This window comes from Mustela nigripes, chromosome 4 (assembly GCF_022355385.1).
Source record: "Mustela nigripes isolate SB6536 chromosome 4, MUSNIG.SB6536, whole genome shotgun sequence".
Taxonomy (NCBI): Eukaryota; Metazoa; Chordata; class Mammalia; order Carnivora; family Mustelidae; genus Mustela; species Mustela nigripes.
In genome coordinates, this window is record NC_081560.1 from 157,765,043 (window position 1) to 157,784,767 (window position 19,725).

At 37.8% G+C, this 19,725-nt stretch overlaps 1 protein-coding gene across 1 annotated transcript in view; it reads left to right on the forward strand.

The window, feature by feature from the left end:
* The window catches only part of MARCHF5 (membrane associated ring-CH-type finger 5), a 51,816-nt gene extending 48,621 nt beyond the window's left edge, over positions 1-3,195 (forward strand). The window contains exon 6 of the mRNA XM_059398140.1: positions 298-3,195. Coding sequence (XP_059254123.1) covers positions 298-414 — 117 coding nt within the window. The 3' untranslated portion in view covers positions 415-3,195. The remainder of the gene's footprint in view (positions 1-297) is intronic.
* The last annotated feature ends 16,530 nt before the right edge of the window (positions 3,196-19,725 follow it).

Genomic DNA, 19,725 nt, shown 5'->3' on the forward strand with positions numbered 1-19,725 from the left:
GTGTTGATGTCATTATTCTCCACCTATCACCTGCACATGTGCCCAGGTCTTTTCCCTGTTCTATCAGAATGGATGTAAAGCTAAGTGGAGAGATTACCTAATAGGAGAACAGGGAAGGTGTCTCTGTTAGATGTAGTGTCTCCGCCTGTCGTACTCCCAATAGAAAAAAGAACTGTTTCTTTGCATTCATCTGAATTAGCTGCAATGGCTCTCTTTTGTGATCTAAGTAAAATTATTTTTATTATTATGTTTCTCTAAATCTGTATGTTAAAAAGCTAATTTTCCTTTTTATTTTAGGGTGGAATTGCTTTTGTTGCCATAAAAGGAGCATTCAAGGTTTACTTCAAACAACAGCAATATTTACGTCAGGCACATCGCAAAATTCTAAATTATCCAGAGCAAGAAGAAGCATAAAACTGTGACTTCTAGTTGTTCTGCAGTCCTCTCATCCTTATGAGTCTGTTGTGTTGTTCTGATTCCATCATTAATGCACAGTAGTGGAGACTTATGATAAGCTGCTGCTCATATTTTTAAGAAATATAATAAAGCACTTAGGGCAGAGGAAATCCTCTCAGTAATCACGGAACCTGAAGTTGTGATTTGTTTTCATTGTTTTGTATGTAATTCTTTTATGGCAGTCATCTGAACCATTATCTTAGCATGGTAAACCTGGATTTTGTTCATATTTTCTCCAAATAGAAATGTAAAGATCAAACTGTGCAAATATTTAAAAATGCACATGCTGTTTAATTCAAATGCCTCTTTTGTACATGTTCATGTTCAGTGTTTTCTTAGAATCAGCAATTCAATGAAGGTACTATGAGGATTTTTTTTCATTGACATAATTTGATTACATGCTAAATAGGAGTATATGTTAATATGAGGAAATGTAAATTAGTTATAAAAAAATAACAAACCAAAAATGTATGTAAACATTCAAATGATTATCTGAACAAATGAGATTTTGTTGTGTTTTTCTTAACCCATGTGACATCCTCAAATGTGTAGGGTAAAAATTCACAGGGCTTCCAAATCACTTTTTCACTATTAAATTTTATTTATATAATATTGACATCTCATAGTTCATAATGTAATTTTGACTCATGCAGTCATAATTACTGTGTGTGTGTGTGTGTGTGAGAGAGAGAGAGAGGCATAAGGACCTTCAATCACTGGAGTAAGGTTTTTAAATCCGTATTTCTAGAAATTAGAGCTGCCAGTTTCTAGTAGTTTGAGCACAGAACGACTTGCAAAAAAAATCAATAAAGTTATTTTACTCTTCTCTTTCATTGATTCAGTTATTCAGGTGTTTGTTGATCACCTATTTGCCCAGGCATTATACAAAGTGCTGTGGGACACAGTGGTGAACACGACAGACTTGGTTCCTGCTTTTATGCAGTTTACTGTCTAGTTTCAGCAGATTGAAAACCAGCAGTGAGTAAACCAAGGTGAGGCCTTGAGCTCTTTGTTTTTATACCAGTCAGTGAGGAGATAATTATGAAAATAAGTATTGAGTAAATATTGAGGTTTTTGGCTTAAGTCAAGCTATTATTAAAACCAGTACTAATGTTTTTAGATTTTAATTGCTTGTCATATCAAGGTTAGCACCTTAATCACTGTATAACTAGTTTTATGTTCATTTTTAAAAAGCAATTATTTATTTTAAGCCATTTTTAATAGTGGCCCTTTTAATGTTGTTTGGCAGTCTGAATGGTCTCACAGTTATTTTCATTAATTAAAATTAAATTTTTAAAAGATAGTTCCAAAAACCTTATTTATTTTCTTGTTCACAGTATCTAATGCATGACAACAATAAATATTTCCCTTACTGATAAGTGGCCATTTCTCTTTAGGAATGTAGCAAATATAGATTGAGCTATGTTAGATTGCAATAATGTATGCTAACTTTAGTAATTTAAGACTGGTACCTTTCTATAGTATGAATGTCTTAATTCTGTTATAAAATTTAATGTGAATGGCTGTTGAACATTCAGAGTTGTAATTATTTTGGGAGGAAGGGAATATTTGACTGAGAGTGAGCCTTATTAAGAACACTGCTACAGTTCTGAAGGGGAAATATAAAATCTATGATTATATATAAAAATAACAGATTATATAGCTGTAATTATAAAATATATTGGCTTTTCTTTAATTTTCAATATAAAAGGCATAGTAGATATTTCTGCATAATTTTGTTACATGGAACAGCTTTTAGGCAACCTTTAATAAAATTATACAAGCACATCGTTCCCCAGTTACTACTTTGATGCCCAAGATTGGGGGAGTGAGTAGCTGCTTGCGTCTGTTGGTATCCGGGCTCATGAAGCCAGGAAAACAACTCTAATCCTTTGGGGGCAGCAGTGAGGAGTTTTTAGGGATGTGGGGAGGGAATTGCAAGTGCCTGGAAACCAGATTGTCCTCTAGCCCTGGAACTGAACACTTTTAAGTCTAAAAAACCTTAGCTCCGAAAGTACCATGTACCAGTCTTCAGAATGGTACCTGTACCACCATGAACAACAAAAGAGCATGGGCTGACCAAAGTTGATGGACCTGGGTTCCAATCCTAATTCTGCTTTTAATAACCAGATGTATGACCTGACTGAGTGGTTTTCTCTCAGCTACAGTGTTTGTCATCTCTGAAATGCAAGTAATACTTCTATCTCAGAAGACCATTTCTAGGATTAACCGAGAAATTAAAGGAACAAAGGCACTTTAGGCTCAAGACAGCCCTTACAGAGCAGTAGCTGTTTCTTAATTGTTAAATAGTCTGTTTGTGCTCTAGGGAAAGGGAATGAAGAGGTAAGAGAATGGTGTTAGGGGACAGATTAAAAGGATGTTGTAGACTTTTGGGATGGGTTGGGTATATTCTGTGTTTTCCAGTTTATTTTCACATTGCTTTATTGTGTTATTTTGATAAACTTTAATGTTTTAAACCTCTTTTATAAAATTCAGTGACAACAAGTAAAATTCTCTCCGTTGCAGAAGTTTAACTTATCTCCAAAGTGGCTGAAAATATTGTTCATCATTACATGATTATCAAGTGACTGTGAAGAATATAAAATTAAACTTAGTGACTTAATTAGTCACTGCCTTGCTAACTGTGCTGTAATTTTTTTAAACGTCTTGTTTTTTAACATAGAAGACTATCTCAGTACTGGCTGGATTAGGTTAAATAAAGAATTTTTATGTCCTCTAGGTGTACTTTGTCTGTTGAACAACTCCCAAAACATAATTTGTTTTTTAAAATCCTAGTTATTGGGATCCTAGATGTATCTGAAATTTAAAAAAAAAAAAAAAACTAACTAAAAAAATTATCTTAATAATACAGGCAGGCTGGCCTAAACTCTTAACCCATTCTGGTTTTTAAAATGTATACCCCATCAGCCACTTGGACTATGACTAGATAACCACACACAAGATCTGTGGGTGGTCTCATGCTACAGGGTATCTTGAAGTATATTCAAGTAGGTTAGGAACACATTTAAGGGAAAAAAAAAAGTTACTTCCTCAGATACTAATTTTTAAGTTTCTGAAGATTAGTCACAACACTAATTTTTAAGTTTCTGAAGAATGAGTACATCAAATAAAGGCCCTTCCATCCATGGGGATTGTATTTTTTCTAGTTTATTTCATTACCCCCATCAGAGAGACTAGCAGAGGAGAAGTGGCATAGAGTCAGTCCTGGATGCATATTCTGATATTATTTGTAGGACAATTTACTTTCTCAGACCCTTAGTTTCCTCATCAGTAAAATTGATTATAAAACTATCTCCCTGGTTATGAGAATTAAGTGAGGAAACATTCTATAACAGTTTGATAAAGAGAAAAACTAAATCTGTGCCAATTTAAGTAGACATTTGTTTTCCCATAGCCTTCCCCTGGTCCCCTGGGATCTCAAGGTTGCCTCTTCGCTGCTACCAGCCACCCCATACACCCATGAGAAATGGTAGAGTAATAAAATGTCATATTTAACTGCCTTCCTGGAACAAAGATTCTGAGCAAAGGTAAGAGAGGGTTTGCAGCTGAATGGCTGTAGAAGCTCTGGACATGCAACAGAGGTGAGGCTATCCTGGTCAACCTTTGCAGATTTATGTAATCACCTGCCTAGGTTACTATGTGTCAGCAATATGTACTTACTTCACCAGGTGTTTGTTGAGCACCTGTATGAGCCAGACACTGCCAAGTCCTGGGGTAAAATGAGGAATAAGCCTGCTTTGAAATATTTATTCTTATAAAAGTACACTTTAAACTCTGGAATACTTTGAACCCTTAGAAGATGTGCCCTGCTTAAATATAGACACTAGTTTAAAATTGGCAAGAAACTATAACAGGAACTAAAAGATTGTTTATGATCTTTTAATAATACGCATTTATCAGTGTATTAATTCAGATAATTGACACCAAAAATAGACATAAAAAAGTACATAATTTTTAAGTATAAGTCGATGAATTTTGGTAAAATGATCACATGTCCTATCAGTGTCCATTCAGGAGATACAAATCAGCTATTTGGACAAGGAAGATAAATTCTTAGCTGGTAGAAAGTAAATGATAACAGTCTTTAAAGAAAAGCAGGAGCAAAAAAAACAGTTACAGTACTAGGCTGAAGGAGGGTAGACATTAAGGGATTTAGGACTTAGACGTAGGTCTTCCTAAAAGGCTGAGATTCAGACACTTGAAAAGGGTGCGGCTATCACAGCAGTCGTGTCAAGGGCTGGTAGATTTGCCAGAGGGCAGGCTGGAGGTGGTGTGTTGAACGAGCTGGTGGGACGAGAGGCCTAGGGATGCAACCTGAGATGTGTCTAGGCTGCTGAGTTTCAGTGCTTAAAATGTTATCAAGGAGGCTGAAATGGAAGGAAGGTGTCTTCCTGACACAATAGCCTTGTGGTGTCACTCCTGTGCCTTTTGTTGAAAAAGCCTAATGTTCCAAAGGGAATATGTTTGCAGGATCGAGTACAACGTCACAAAGTTGGGCAAAGAAGGGTGGGTTTATAACTGAGACAGTAAGTTGGCAATGTAACCAGCACCCCTTTGTGACCCTTCCTTATAATCTCTAATGCCCCATCCCACTCCGGCCGCAAGGAAACCTAACCCTAATATACTTGATTCACAGGAAGGGCCCTAAATGACTTAATATCATAACATACAGATGATAAATGGGCCATTTTCGTATATTTTGGTAAGGGTATAAATTGGTATGGAAGGTAATCAGTATCTGTTAAGATTACAAATGCATGTACCCTTGACCCAGCATTCCAGTTCCAGGAATTTATCTTAAATACTTGTACTTAAGTGCAGTAATACATCTATAAAGTTATTTGTTGTCACAGTATGTTTAATAATAAGAGACTGGAATCAAATGTCTGTTAGTATGGAATTGGTTAAATTGTGGTACATCCATAATGGAATACTACTACAAGCTATTAAAAAGAAAAAAGAATAAAGGTGTTTACCTACTGATGTGAAAATATTTCTAAGCTACGTTATTTTTTAAATCCTCAAGCTGTAGAACAGATCTCATAGTGTGTTACCACTAGTGGAAAACTGGGGATGGGAAATTAAACATCGGTTTAGGCCTTAAATCCTTGGAAGGACACATAAGAAAACTGTAGTTGTCTACAGGAGGTTTGAGAACTGGGAGGATGCAGGTTGGTGTAGGAGGGATATTCTTTACTGTTAACCTTTTATACTTTTTTTCCTAACCATGTAGAAAAATAATTTTTGAAGTAAGAAAGAATTAAACTTCCCCACTGAGGACAGTACTGAAAATCAAAGGGGAATTTTTTTTTTTTTTTGAGGATAGCAATATTTGAACTGTATGACAGTACTTTATCCTTTCTAAAGACTGATGTGATTGCCTTTTAGAAATAATTTTGCATCTCCCTCAAGTAGATTTTCCAGTAAGTATTCAATAAATGCTATTGAACTTCTATTGCTAACCATAGGTTTAGTTTTTGACAAAATATGTTACAACTAGTTTTGTCCAGCAATGTACACAATGAGCAGGTTTTGAGACAAAGCTATCCAACCTGTAAAAATGGATATTGGAATTCATTAAAGCAGGGATATAACATATCTTAAAGGTTTATTGCTTATTCATGTATTTAGGCATTCATTCATTTGTTGAGTCAACATTTCTTGATAACTCAGTATCTATCTGATAGTATGCTAGGCACAGAAAACAAAATAATACTAATACCTTGTAGTATCCAATTATTTACTGCATGCTTACGATATGCCAGGTACTGATCCAGATAGGAGTATTAACTCATTTAAGCCTCTAACAAACCAAGCACAGTTTTTGTATTATAAATCACAGTATACTACAAACAAGGCAAATGAGGCACCCTCTTTCGGGTTTTGTTTTTTAAGCAAATTACCCAGGGTTACATTTCCTCTACCCTCATAGAACTCACACTCTAGAAGGGAGGACAGGAAGGAAATCAATTCCAGTTACAGTGTGAAAAGTGTAAAAGAAAAAAGTATAATGCACAGAAGAGGTACAGATGTAGCAAGGGAGTCGAGCTCCTTAAAGGTGGATCTTGGAAGGTAAGTATGAACTTGATGAGTGGGAAGAAAGGGACATAATGTCTTGAGGAAAATTCTGAAAAAACAGTGTTTGATGTACTAGCATCATATACTCAAATACATTGAAAGGGAGAACATTTAAAACTGAGGTACTGTCATATAAATGAACAAAACACTGGAAAGAAACACACACACACACACACACACACACACACACACACACACACACACTGGAGAGACTAGCAGTCCTAAAATAGACCCAAAAATAAATGGGTATTTTGTATATAAAAAAGGTAGCATTTAAATCAGTGAAAATGAAGATGGATTAATCAGGATATAGTCTTGGAGCAACTGGTAGCCATCTGGAAATTCCCTTTACCAAAATAAACTCCAGATGGAACAAAAATTTAAGCAAGAAAATCTTAACCATTTAAACACAAATGGGAGAAACTATTTTTTCTGCTGAGACATGTATCTGATAAAGGACTTGTATCCAAAATACACAAATAACTCTTAAAACTCAATGATTAAAAAAAAAAAAACTGGGCAAAAGATCTGAAAATATCCTTCACTTAAAAAGATCTACAGATGGCAAAGAAAAAAAAATACGAAAAAGACACTTAGCAACATATATCATTAGGGAGCTGTAAATTTAAAATAACAATGAGATATCACTACACAGCTAGAGAATGGCTAAAACCCCAAATCCTAACAATTACCAAATGCTGGGAAATAATGTAGAATGAGACGAACTTTCACTTATTCTGGTAGAAATGCAAAATGATACAATCACTTTGGAGGTTAGGTAGTTTCTTCCCATGTCCTCCAATAGTCACGCTAAGATATTTACTCAAATGAACTGAAAACTTAGGGTCACAGGAAAACCTGCATACAAGTGTTTATAGTAGCTTATTCTTATTTGTCAAAAACTAGAAGCAGCTGAGATGTCCTTCAAGTTGAATGGATAAACTGTGGTATATATGTACAGTGGGTTATTATTCAGCAGGGAAAGAAAAATGAGCTATAAATCTACAAACAAAACAAAACAAAACAAAAACCATGAAGGAATCCTAAATGCATATTCCTAAATAAAGAACCAGTATTGAAAAGCTGTAATGAGTTCAACTATATAGCATTCTGGACAAAACTATAGAGACAAAATTTAAAAATCAGTTTTTTACCAGGAGTTGGAACAGGAAGTAAAGGATAAGGATAACAACTAGGTGAAGCACAGGAATTTTAGGGCAGTAAAAATATTCTATATGATAATGACAACATGTTAATGGTAAATACATGACATTATGTATTTGGCAAAATCCATAGAGTTGTGTAACACAAAGAATTAACCTTAATGTAAACTGCAGATTTTAGTTAACAATTATGTATCGATATTGGTTCATTCACTGTAACAAATGTAACAAGCTACCATAAGCTGTTAATGATAAGGGCAACTAGGTGATGGGGGACAAAACTGTTTTGTACTATCTGCTCAATTTTTCTGTAAATCTAAAACTGTTCTTAAATAAAATCTCAATATAAAAAATTTTAATACTACACAAAAACAGAATTGTACTTTTTTTTTTATTGTATTTTTTAAAAGATTTTTCTTTTTAATCTCTGTTCCTAATGTGGGACTAGAACCCACAATCCTAAGTCACTTGCTCCACTGACTGAGCCAATCAGGCACCCCCAAAATTTTATTTTGAATAAGGTCACAGCATAAGAAATTTTAAGAAATCATAAGGCACATGAAAAGATGATCATCACTAACCATCAGGGAAATGAAAATCAAAGCCACAATTAAATTCCACATCTCACCCATGAGAATGGCTATTATCAAAAAGATAAGAAATATCATTTATTCTTTCTTTTGAAGATTTTATTTATTCATTTGTAAGAGAGCACAGGCAGGGGTAGCAGCAGGCAGAGGGAGAAGCAGGGTCTCTGTCAAACGAGGACCCCAATATGGGACTCCATTCCAGGACACTGAGATCATGACCTAAGCCAAAGGCAGATGCTTAACCAACTGAGCCACTCAGGCTTCCTAAGAAACACTATTTATGATTTTTTTTTAAAAAGTACATTTAGTTAGAACATACTTCAACATAATAAAGATTATATATGAAAAACTTGCAACATCATACTCAATGGGGGAAAACTTAGAGCTTTCCCCTAATATCAGGAACAAGACAAAGATGTCCACTCTCACCATTTTTATTCAATGTAGTACTGGAAGTTCTAGCCAAGGCCATCAGACAAGAAAAAGAAAGAAACTGTCTAAATTGGTAAGGAAGAAGTAAAATGTTCACTCTTTGCAGTTAACATAATACTATAGGTGGAAAACCCTAAAAATCCACCAAAAAACTACTAGAATTACAAATGGATCAACCAGTTTGCAGGATACAAAAATCCATTGCATTCTTTTTTTTTTTTTAAGCTTGTATTTATTTTTGCAAGAGAAGGAGAGAGGGCATGAGTGGGGTTGGGGGCAGAGGGAGAAGCAGACTTCCAGCTGAGCAGGGAGCCTGATACAGGACTTGATCCCAGGACTCTGCGATCATGACCTGAGCCAAAGGCAAAGGCCTTTTTTTTTTTTAAGATTTGATTTTATTTATTTGACAGACAGAGATCACAAGTAGGCAGAGAGGCAGGCAGAGAGAGAGAGGAGGAAGCAGGCTCCCCACTGAGCAGAGAGCCCGATGCGGGGCTCGATCCCAGGACTCTGGGATCATGACCTGAGCCGAAGGCAGAGGCTTTAACCCACTGAGCCACCTAGGTACCTCTTCTGTTAAGTTTTAAATTTTAATTCCAACATAATTAACATAAACTCTTTTATTTATTTTTAAAGATTTATTTGTTTAGTTTAAAGAGATAGGAAAGGGGCACAGGAAGAAGGAGAGAGACTCTCAAGCTGACTCCATGCTGAACTAGAGCCTGAGTCAGCTTTCAGTCTCGTGACCCTGAGACCATGACCTGAGCCAAAACTAAGAGTTGGATGTTCATCTGACTGAGCCACCCAGTTGCCTCTTTATGTTTTTTGATGTTTTGTTGTTTTTTTTTAATTGAAGAATAAATGACATACAATATTATATTGTATATGTACAACATAGGGTTCAATATTTTTATGTATTGTGAAATGGTCACCATCATAATTCTAGTTAACATCTCTCACCATACAAATTTGTGACAATATTTTTTTTTTAGATTTTATTTATTTATTTGACAGAGATCACAAGTAGGCAGAGAGGCAGGCAGAGAGAGAGAGAGAGAGAGAGAAGCCAGGCTCCCTGCTGAGCAGAGAGTCCGATGTGGGGCTTGATCCCAGGACCCTGGGATCATGACCTGAGCCGAAGGCAGAGGCTTTAACCCACTGAGCCACCCAGGCGCCCCTGGTGACAATATTTGTGACTATATTCCCTATGCTGTACATTCCTTCCCCATGTCTTATTTATTTTATACCTGTCCCTCTTAATCCCCTCCACCTATTTCACCCATTCCTTTACCCTTCTGGCACACCAGTTTGATTTCTGTATTTAGGAGTCTTTTCCATTTTGTTTATTCTTTGCTTTGTGTTTTAGATTCCACATAAAAGTGGAGCCATATGATATTTGTCTTTCTCTGTTTGACTTATTTCACTAAGCATAATACCTTCTACATCCATTCATGCTGTTGCAAATGGCAAGATTTCATTCTTTCCTATGCCTGAGTAAAATTCCAGTGGGTATAGGTGTACATTTTCTTTATCCATTCATTTATTTATGGACACCTAATTTGCTTCCACATCTTAGCTATTGTAAATAACACTACAGTGGACATAGGGGTGCCTGTGTCTTTTTCAATTAGTGCTTTCACTTCTTAGGATAAATAGAAGTGGAATTGTTGGATTTATGGTAGTTCTATTTTTAATGTTTTGAGGAACCTTCATACTGTCTTCCATAGTTGCTTCACCGAATCACATTCCCACCAATAGTGCACAAGTGTTCCCTTTTCTCTACATCCTTACCAACGCTTGTTATTTCTTGTCTTTTTATTTTTTTAGGGGTGGGGAGGGAGAGAGAGAACCCCAGTCAGGTTCCATGCCCCATGTGGAGCCCAATGCGGGGCTCAATCTCACAACCCTGAGATCACAACCTGAGCTGAAATCAGGAGTCAGACGCTTAACTGACTGAGTCACTCAGGTGCCCGTATTTCTTGTCTTTGTTCATTTAGTTTCAATGGTTTTATTTATTTATTTGAGAGAGAAAGAAACAGCGTGAGTGAGGTCGGGGAGGGGTTGAGGACAAGGGAGGAGTAGACTCCTGGCTGAGCAGGGAGCCCAGACCAGGACCCTAGGGTCATGACCTGAGCCAAAGGCAGATGTTTAACCGATGGAGCCACCCAGGTCCCCCATTTCTTGTCTTTTTAAAAATCTCCTGGTAAGAATGCAATCATTCTTGCTAATCGCTAAACTTGGTTTTGCTGAATTATCTGCGAATATAGCTTATTTTTAAATTTAATTCCAGTGTAGTTAATAAAAAAACTGCAAGTATATAATACAGTGATTCAATGGTACTGTAGATTCCTCAGTGTTCTTGCCATCGCTTTCACCTATTTCACCCATCCTGCCCGGCACTTCCCTCTGATAACCATGAGTTTGTTCTCTGTAAAGAGTCTGTTCCCTGGTTTGTCTTTTTTTTTTTTTTTTTTTTTTTTTTTGTTCACTTGTTTTGTGTCTTAAATTTCACATGTGAATGAAATCATATGGTATTTGTCTTTCTCTGACTGACTTATTTCACTTAGCATTATACTCTCTAGCTCTATCCAGATTGTTGCAAATGGCAAGTTGTCATTTTTTTTTATAACTGAATAACATTACAGTGTAGATATATTCCACCTCTTATTCATTATGCTTTATTCACTTGTGCTGCTCTCATAATTTGGCTATTGTAAATGATGCTGCTATAAACATTAGGAATACATGTATCTTTTTGAATTCATGTTTTCATATTCCTTGGGCAAATACCAAGTAGTGGAATTACTGGATCATATGGTAATTCTATTTTTTATTTTTTTGAGGTTTTTCATGCTGTTTTTCACGGTGGCTACACCAGTTTGCATTCCCATTAATAGTGCACGAGGGTTCCTTTTTCTCCAGATCCTCACTAACGCTTTTTGTCTCTTGCGCATATTATCATTATTTTTTAAAGTTTTATTCAAACTTCAGTTAACATACAGTGTAATATTAGTTTCAGGTGTAGTGTTTTGATTTTAGCTATTCTGATATTTGTGAGGTGATATCTCATTGTGATTTTGACTGGCATTTTTCCTGATGGTGAGTGATGTTGAGTACTTTCATGTACCTGTTTGTCATCTGTATGTCTTCTTTGGAGAAATGTCTGTTCAGGTCTTCTGCCCATTTTTAAATTGGATTATTTGGGGTTTTGTGTGTTGAGTTGTAGAAGTTCTTAAATATTTTGGATACTAATACTTTATAGGACGTGTTATTTGGAAATTTCTTCTCCCATTCAGTGGGTTGCCTTTTAGTTTTGTTATTGTTTCCTTTGCTGTGTATAAGTTTTATATTTTGACATAGTCCCAACAGTTTATTTTTGCTTTTGTTTCCCTTGCCTCAAGAGACCTATCTAGACATATCTGCTAAAGCGGATGTCAGAGAAATTACTGTCTATGGTCTCTTCTAAGATTTTGTATGGTTTCAGGCCTCACACTGAGGTGCTTAACCCATTTTATTTTAGGGTATAGTATAAGAAAGTGGTCCAGTTTCATTCCTCTGAATGTGGCTGTCCAGTTTTCCCATTGCTATTTGTTAAAGAAACTTTCTTTTCTTCATTGCATGTTCTTGCCTCCTTTGTTGAAGAGTAATTGACCATATACTTACAGGTTTATTTCTGGGTTCTCTGTTCTGTTCTGTTGATCCATGTGTCTATTTGTGTGCCAGTGACATACTGTTTTGATTACTTTAGCTTTGTAATACACCTTGAAATCTGGGATTGTGATACCTCTAGTTTTTTTTTTTTTTTTCCTTTTTCAATATTTCTTTGGCTATTTGGGGTCTTCTATGGTTCCATTAATATTTTAGGATTCTTTTAGAATTATTTAGGATTCTGGTTCTGTGGAAAATGCTGTTGGTTAAGTGGCTGCCTTTAGCTCAGGTCATGATCCCAGTGTCCTGGGATCAAGTCCCACATTGGACTGTTTGCTCAGCAGGGAGCCTGATAGTCCTTCTGCCTGCTACTTCCCCTGTTTGTGCCCTCTCTCTATCTCTCCCGCAGACAAATAAATAAAATCTTTTTAAAAATCTATAGATTGCTTTGGATAGTGCAGACATTTCAGCAATATTTGTTCTTCCAACCCATGAGCATGAAATATCTTCCCATGTGTGTCCTCTTCGATTTCTTTCATTGGTGTTTTATAGTTTTCAAAGTATAGGTCTTTCACCTCTTTATTGGTAAAGTTCATCCTAGGTATTTTATTATTTTTGGTGCAATTGTAAATGAGACTATTTTCTTAATTACTCTTTCTGCTACTTCATTGTTAGTATATAGAAATGCAATGAATTTGGATGCCTGGGTGGCTCATTCGGTTAAGCATCTGCCTTTGGCTCAGGTCATGATCCCAGGGTCCTGGGATCAAGTCCTGTATCAGGCTCCCTGCTCAGCTGGAAGTCTGCTTCTCCCTCTGCCCCCAACCCCACTCATGCCCTCTCTCCTTCTCTTGCAAAAATAAATACAAGCTTAAAAAAAAAAAAAAAGAAACGCAATGGATTTGACTTTGTATCATGCAAACTGGTTGATCCATTTGTCATTTCTAGTAGTTATTTTGGTGGATTTTTAGGGTTTTCCACCTATAGTATCATATGGTATCTCTGCTCAGCAGGGAGCCTGCTTCCCCTCCTCTCTCTCTGCCTGCCTCTCTGCCTACTTGTGATCTCTGTCTGTCAAATAAATAAATGAAATCTTTAAAAAAATAATAAAACTTAACAAAAAAATAAATTTAAAAAAGACTAAAAACTCAAAGTTACATTAAACATTGCATAAAATAACATCAAGTTAAATGCAAAAAGGAAAAAAATCACATTTCATTATACAAAATGAATTTCCTTTACATATAAAAGTCTCTTCAAATTAATAAAGAGGGGCACCTCGGTGGCTCAGTCAGGTAAGCATCAGAGTCCTGATTTCAGCTCAGATTATGATCTCATGGGTCATAAGATGGAGCCCTGCATGGCGCTCAGCACTCAGCCAAGGAGTCCGCTTGAGATTCTCTCTCTCTCTCTCCTGTCCTTTCGCCAACTTGCACTCTCTCTCTCCCTCAAATAAATAAATCTTTAAAAAATAGTAATAAAAAGAGGGGTGCCTGGGTGGCTTAGTCAATTAAGCATCTGCCTTCAGCTCCAGTCATATCTTGGGCTCTTGGGATGGAGCCCCACATCAGGCCCTCTGTTCAGTGAGAGTCTGCTTCCTCCTTTCACTCTCCCTCTGTACTCTTTCTCAAATAAATAAATAAAGTATTTATTTTTTTAAAGTAATAATAATAACAAATCAATAAACCAAGGACTAATTCTTTGAGAGAGTGGGGGAGGGGCAAAGAGTGTGGGGAAGAAAATCTTTCGTTTTTGAATATTTATTTATTTACTTACTTACTTACTTGCTTACTTACTTATTTGAGGGGTGGGGGGAGAAAAAGGAGAGAAACAGACTCCCCGCTGAGCACAGAGCCTGATGCAGGGCTCGATCCCAGGACCCTGGGATCATGACCTGAGCTGAAATCAAGAGTCAGACACTTAACTTACTGAACAACCCAGGTGCACCTGTCCAATTTTTAAAAAAATAGTCAAAGGATGTAATAAGTTTACAAAAAAAAATGTGGCACTAAAAAATATGAAAATGTTTAGCTTAATTCATAAGAAATATCCAAATTACAATTTTAATCAGATGCTGTTTTTCACCTGTCATCTTAGCCAATAGTAAGAATTTGGGGGCACATGCTCTGTGTGAAGTGGTATTCAAAATCCTTTATGTGTATTAGTCCATTTTAAATTCACAACATGAGTCCATTCAAAATTCTTGCTATCCAAGAGTATGGGTCAGGATGTAAGGAAAAGGAGCTCTCCCATAATTGCCTGTCAATTCAACATCTCACAGCCAGTAAATGACCCCTTCACACTTTCTTTTCTCTCTTCAAATCTCTTACACCTCCTTGCCCATCTTTACTCTCCACTGATGACCTTGCTTCTTGCTTCCTGCTTCACCGAGAGATCAGAAGCAGTCAGAAGAAAACCCATAAACTCCTCCAAATCCCTCACAACTACAGACATATGTACCTACATTCATCGACACTCATCCATATACAGTACATATCTACACACAACTACACTATAACTACACTCATCCCGTGTGGTACTAGCTACCTTTCCTCTTCTTACATTGGACAAACTGTAAGGTCACCTGTATAAGAAATTTTTCCCTTTTGAGGGCTCCTGGGTGACTCAGTCTGTTAAGCAGCTGTCTTTGGCTCAGGTCATGACCTCGAGGTCCTGGGATTGAGCCCCACATGGGCTCTCTACTTGGCAGGGAGTCTGGTCCTCCCTCTCTTTCTGCCTGCCACTCCCCTTGCTTGTGCTCTCTGCCAAAGAAATAAAATCTTTTTAAAATTTTCCTTTTTAAATGAAACATTAACACACACACACACACCTTTCATCTAAAGAAAAAAAAAAGAAAGAAGAAAAAGACCCATTCCTCTTCTAGATACTGTCATTTCTCTATTTTCCTTACAACAAAGCTCCTCAAAACCTCAAAAGTGTTGTTTATGTCTTAACAATCTCTCCTCTCATTCTCTTTTTAAATTTTTTAAATGACATACAATTTATATAACAAAATTTGTCATTTAAATGTGTACAATTCAGGGGTTTATACAGAAGTATATAGTATTTTCATGGAGTTCTGCAACCACTACCACTATCTAATTCCAGAACATTTCTATTACCCCCTAAAAACACCTATACCTAACAGTGGTCAGTCCCAAATTCCCCTTCCTCCAATCCCTGGAAACTATCAATATACCTTCTATCTGGAAATGCCTATTCTGGACATTTCATTTAAATGAATGACAAAATATGTGGCCATTTGGGTCTGGCTTCTGTCACTTAGCATGTTTTCATGGTTCATCAAGGTCATAAAATGTTTCAATACTTCATTCCTTTTTATGGCTGAATAATATAGTCCACTGTGTGAATAGACTGCATTTTATCTATCCATGCTTTCACTCCCCACATCCCATACTTCACCAAAACTACTCTAATCAAGGTCCTGGGTTACCTCATTGGTAAATCTAACAGTCAGTTCCTAGTCTTCACCTTACTTAATTTACATGAAATATTGACAAAGTCATAGCTTAATTCCTGAAACATTTTCTCCATTTGGCTTTGGGAGTGCCACACCTGATTCTCCTCTCACCTCATCGGCTGCTCATTTCTGGGCTCTTTTGTTGGACCTTCTTTATCTTTCCAACCTCGAAGTGTTGAAGAGCCCCACGGTAGGCTCCTGGGACTTCTCTGTTTAAGTGAACTCATCCGGACTCCTGACTATCTGTCAGATAATCGGTCACTTAAAATTTGATAATAATTCCCAAGTTTATATCTCCAGCCCAAATTGCTCCCTTAAATTCTCAACTTAAGTATTTCCTGTTCAACATCTTCATATATATATATATGAACAGGTATCTCACACTTATCCCAAGCTATGTCGAGAATCTGGGGAAGGTGAGATGCTCCATGGGGAGAGAGGAGATGAGGGAGAACAAGGAACACTGAGGTGACAGATGTGTGAGCTTTGGAGCCATTCTGGAAATTGATCTTCCAGTCCTGCCTGCCCCAACCAGTCCCAGTTAATACCATATGGATCAGAGCCAATAGACATGACTGGGCCCTCCTGAATTCCTGACACACAAAACTGCCAACAAAATAAAAGGGTAGTTTTTCTATGCAGCAATAAATGAGACACAGAGTGACAACCATTGGTCACTTGTCGGGGACCGCCTCCGGCCGGGAAAATCCCCGCCATTACAAGATGGCGCTTGACTCACTGCCAGCAAAATACGCTGCAAGTAAACAACGAACTTTCTGGTGAAGCCCGCCTAAAGGAGGACATAGTCATTGGCTGTTTCAAATTTAATCAGCATAGTAACAAGACTCTCATTGGCTCTCCCCATTGTTTGGCCTCTTATTGATCACCCTGCTGCATATAAGCTAAGGAAGTTGATGAAATAAAAGAGGAATGAAGCATTAACATCATACCAGCCTTCTTGTTGTCCTTGTGGGTCGAGGACGATAGTCACTGATGTGAGGCGTCTTAGAAGGTGGACCTCAAGTGTTTCTGGTTCCATTGTTAACTTCCCTGAAGCTTCTCAATCAAAAGGATGGCAAAGGAGAATGTCTTCCCAGTTCCAGTCTGTGCTTGTGCAATTAAGTCCTTTCCACTATAGCCGTGATGAAATGTCTTTCCTTGTATAGAAATAGGAAAGTCACCCCATGGACTGTGAACAAATTAACCATGTTATTTGACACTGCAGTTCTTAAAATCTTAGCCATGCTTCTGGTCCTGCAGAATGAAGGAATCCTACCTTCTGCTCAATATCTACAAAGTCAGGGGGCACCTGGGTGGCTCAGTATGTTAAAGCCTCTGCCTTCAGCTCAGGTCATGGTCCTGGGGTCCTGGGATTGAGCCCAACATTGGGATCTCTGCTCAACAGGGAGCCTGCTTCCCCTCCTCTCTCTCTGCCTGCCTCTCTGCCTGACTGTGATCTCTGTCTGTCAAATAAATAAATCCTTTATTAAAAAATCTACAAAGTCAGGTTCTAGTGTATTTGATAGTGAAGGATCCACTAGACTGACAAATATCAACAAACTTTAAAACACCAAATTAGAATAAAGAGTTTATTCTTTATTCAAATTCTTTATTCAAATTTATTCAAATTATATTAAGAGTTTAGTCACTTGTCATGAAATCTCATCTGTAGATCAAGATAAACCCCCAGATCAGGTGCTCCACAGTCCAGACTATGCCACATCTGATTCAGAAAACACCTGCTCAAGCATCTGTGACTAACTAGCCCATTCACCAGCACACTGCCAGGCTGAGTGCTGGACAAGGCTGGTATCATGAAGAGATGTCTCACCAAGCAGGGGAGGGTAAAAAGAAAATAAGAACATGGTATGAACCATTTATTTGCACCAGTGCAAACAAGGGTCCTCACACTTCTGAATACACATAGTGGTTTGAATAAAGTTGAACCACCTATTTAAGAGGCAGTAAGGTGGGGCACCTGGGTGGCTCAGTGGGTGAAGCGTCTGCCTTCAGCACAGGTCATGATCCCAAAGTCCTGGGATCAAGTCCTGCATCAGAGCCCACATCATCGTGTTCCCTGCTCAGAGGGGAACCTGTTTCTCCCTCACCCTCTGCCCCTCCACCCCCATTTGTGTTCTGTCTCTCACTTTCTTTCTCTCAAATAGATAAAAGCTTAAAAAGAGGTGGGCAGCAAAGTCATCACTAGCACAGTCCTTTACTGTACATATGGATCTACTTCATTATATGGCTGCATATATTGCCCTTTATCTCAACAAAACAGAGGAGTGTTTCCAAATAGATATTTTAACATTATACAGTATTTCTAAAAATATTACCTTTGAGAAGTTTAACAGTCTGTTCAGATACAAGAAAATGAGAGAAAGCTCCTTCTTTTTGTTCCACAGATATTTCCTATCAAGCAAAGGGCCACAGAAGGAAATCAGTAACTTCACCCCTACCGGTAATCATTGAGAAGCCTTCTGAGAAAGAAACAAAAGAATAAATTCTAAAACATCCCTTGTAAACCAACCAAAAAGCTACAGAAACTAGAAGGTAAATCAAGATCCAGAAAGAAAATATGTCATAATCATCTATAAAACACTAAGAAAGGAAAAATCTGTACCAAATATATACTGTGCATATGCTATGCATGGCTGCTGAAGGCAGATTCAGCTTCAACTACAAACTATTCTGCTGCCATCCCATACCAACAATATACAGGAGTCCCCCCTTACCTACAGGGGATTTGTTCTAGAACCTTCTGTGGGTACCTAAGACTGTCAGGAGTATGGAGCATTTATATATAGTATGTGTTTTCCTATATGTACCCCTGATAAATTTATAAATTGGACACAGAAAGAGACAACACCAATAATAGAACGATTATAACAGTATATCATAATAAAAATTACGGGACTGTGGTCTCTCTCAGTGTATCTTCCTGTACTGCCTTCACCCTTCTTGGAGTGATGAGAGCTGATAAAATGCCTAAATGATGAGAGGACATGAGGTGAAGGACACAGGCATCGTGACAGCGACAGCGGCAGGCTTCTATTAACACTTTTTGACAATGTGTCAGGAGGAGAATCATCTGCACTTGGACACGGTTGATAGGGAGTAACTGAAACCTGGAAAGCCCATGCCTGGTTGGCTCAGTTGGTTGAGCATCTGACTCTTGATCAGCTCAGGTCCTGGTTTCAGGGTCATGGGATCAAGCCCCATCTCCAGCTCTGGGCTCAGCATAGAGTTGACTTGAGAGTCCCTCTCTCCCTCTACAGCTACCCTGCCCTGCTCATGATCTTTCTGTATCTCTCTCTGAAATAAATGAAATCCTCAAAAAGAAGAAGGGGAGAGGGGACGGGGAGGGGAAGGCATGAGGACCCCTCAGCTGAGGCTAATACACTTGGAGTTACCCTCTCTTCTTGCTCTGATGCCAGGTCCACCAGACAAACTCTTGGAGGCTTGCCGAGACCAGCCTAAAGGAGCCGCTGCCCACCTCTTGGGTGTCCCGTCCTGCCCTTGATGACAGCTCTGGTGAACTAAGAAAATGATCTCTTTGTCTTTCCTGTAGCTTGGTCTCTAGGCCAGAAAGTGCTGATTATGAGGCCACAAGGGTACAGGTCTGTCCATATGAGAACCTCAGTTCTCATTGTAACTCCATAAATGGGCATTCTGAAATATGCCTCCTTCTTACAGAAGCTTTTCTCTGAGCTGGACTTTAAGGACAGGAGAACAGGGTTTAGGTCTTCCAAGCAGAAGACGTTTCAACTGTTTTTTGCTTAGATGACTCATTTATGAGCCAATTACTGATGTACCTGTCTTCTATTAGTTTCTACACTCTTTATTCTCCCTGCTG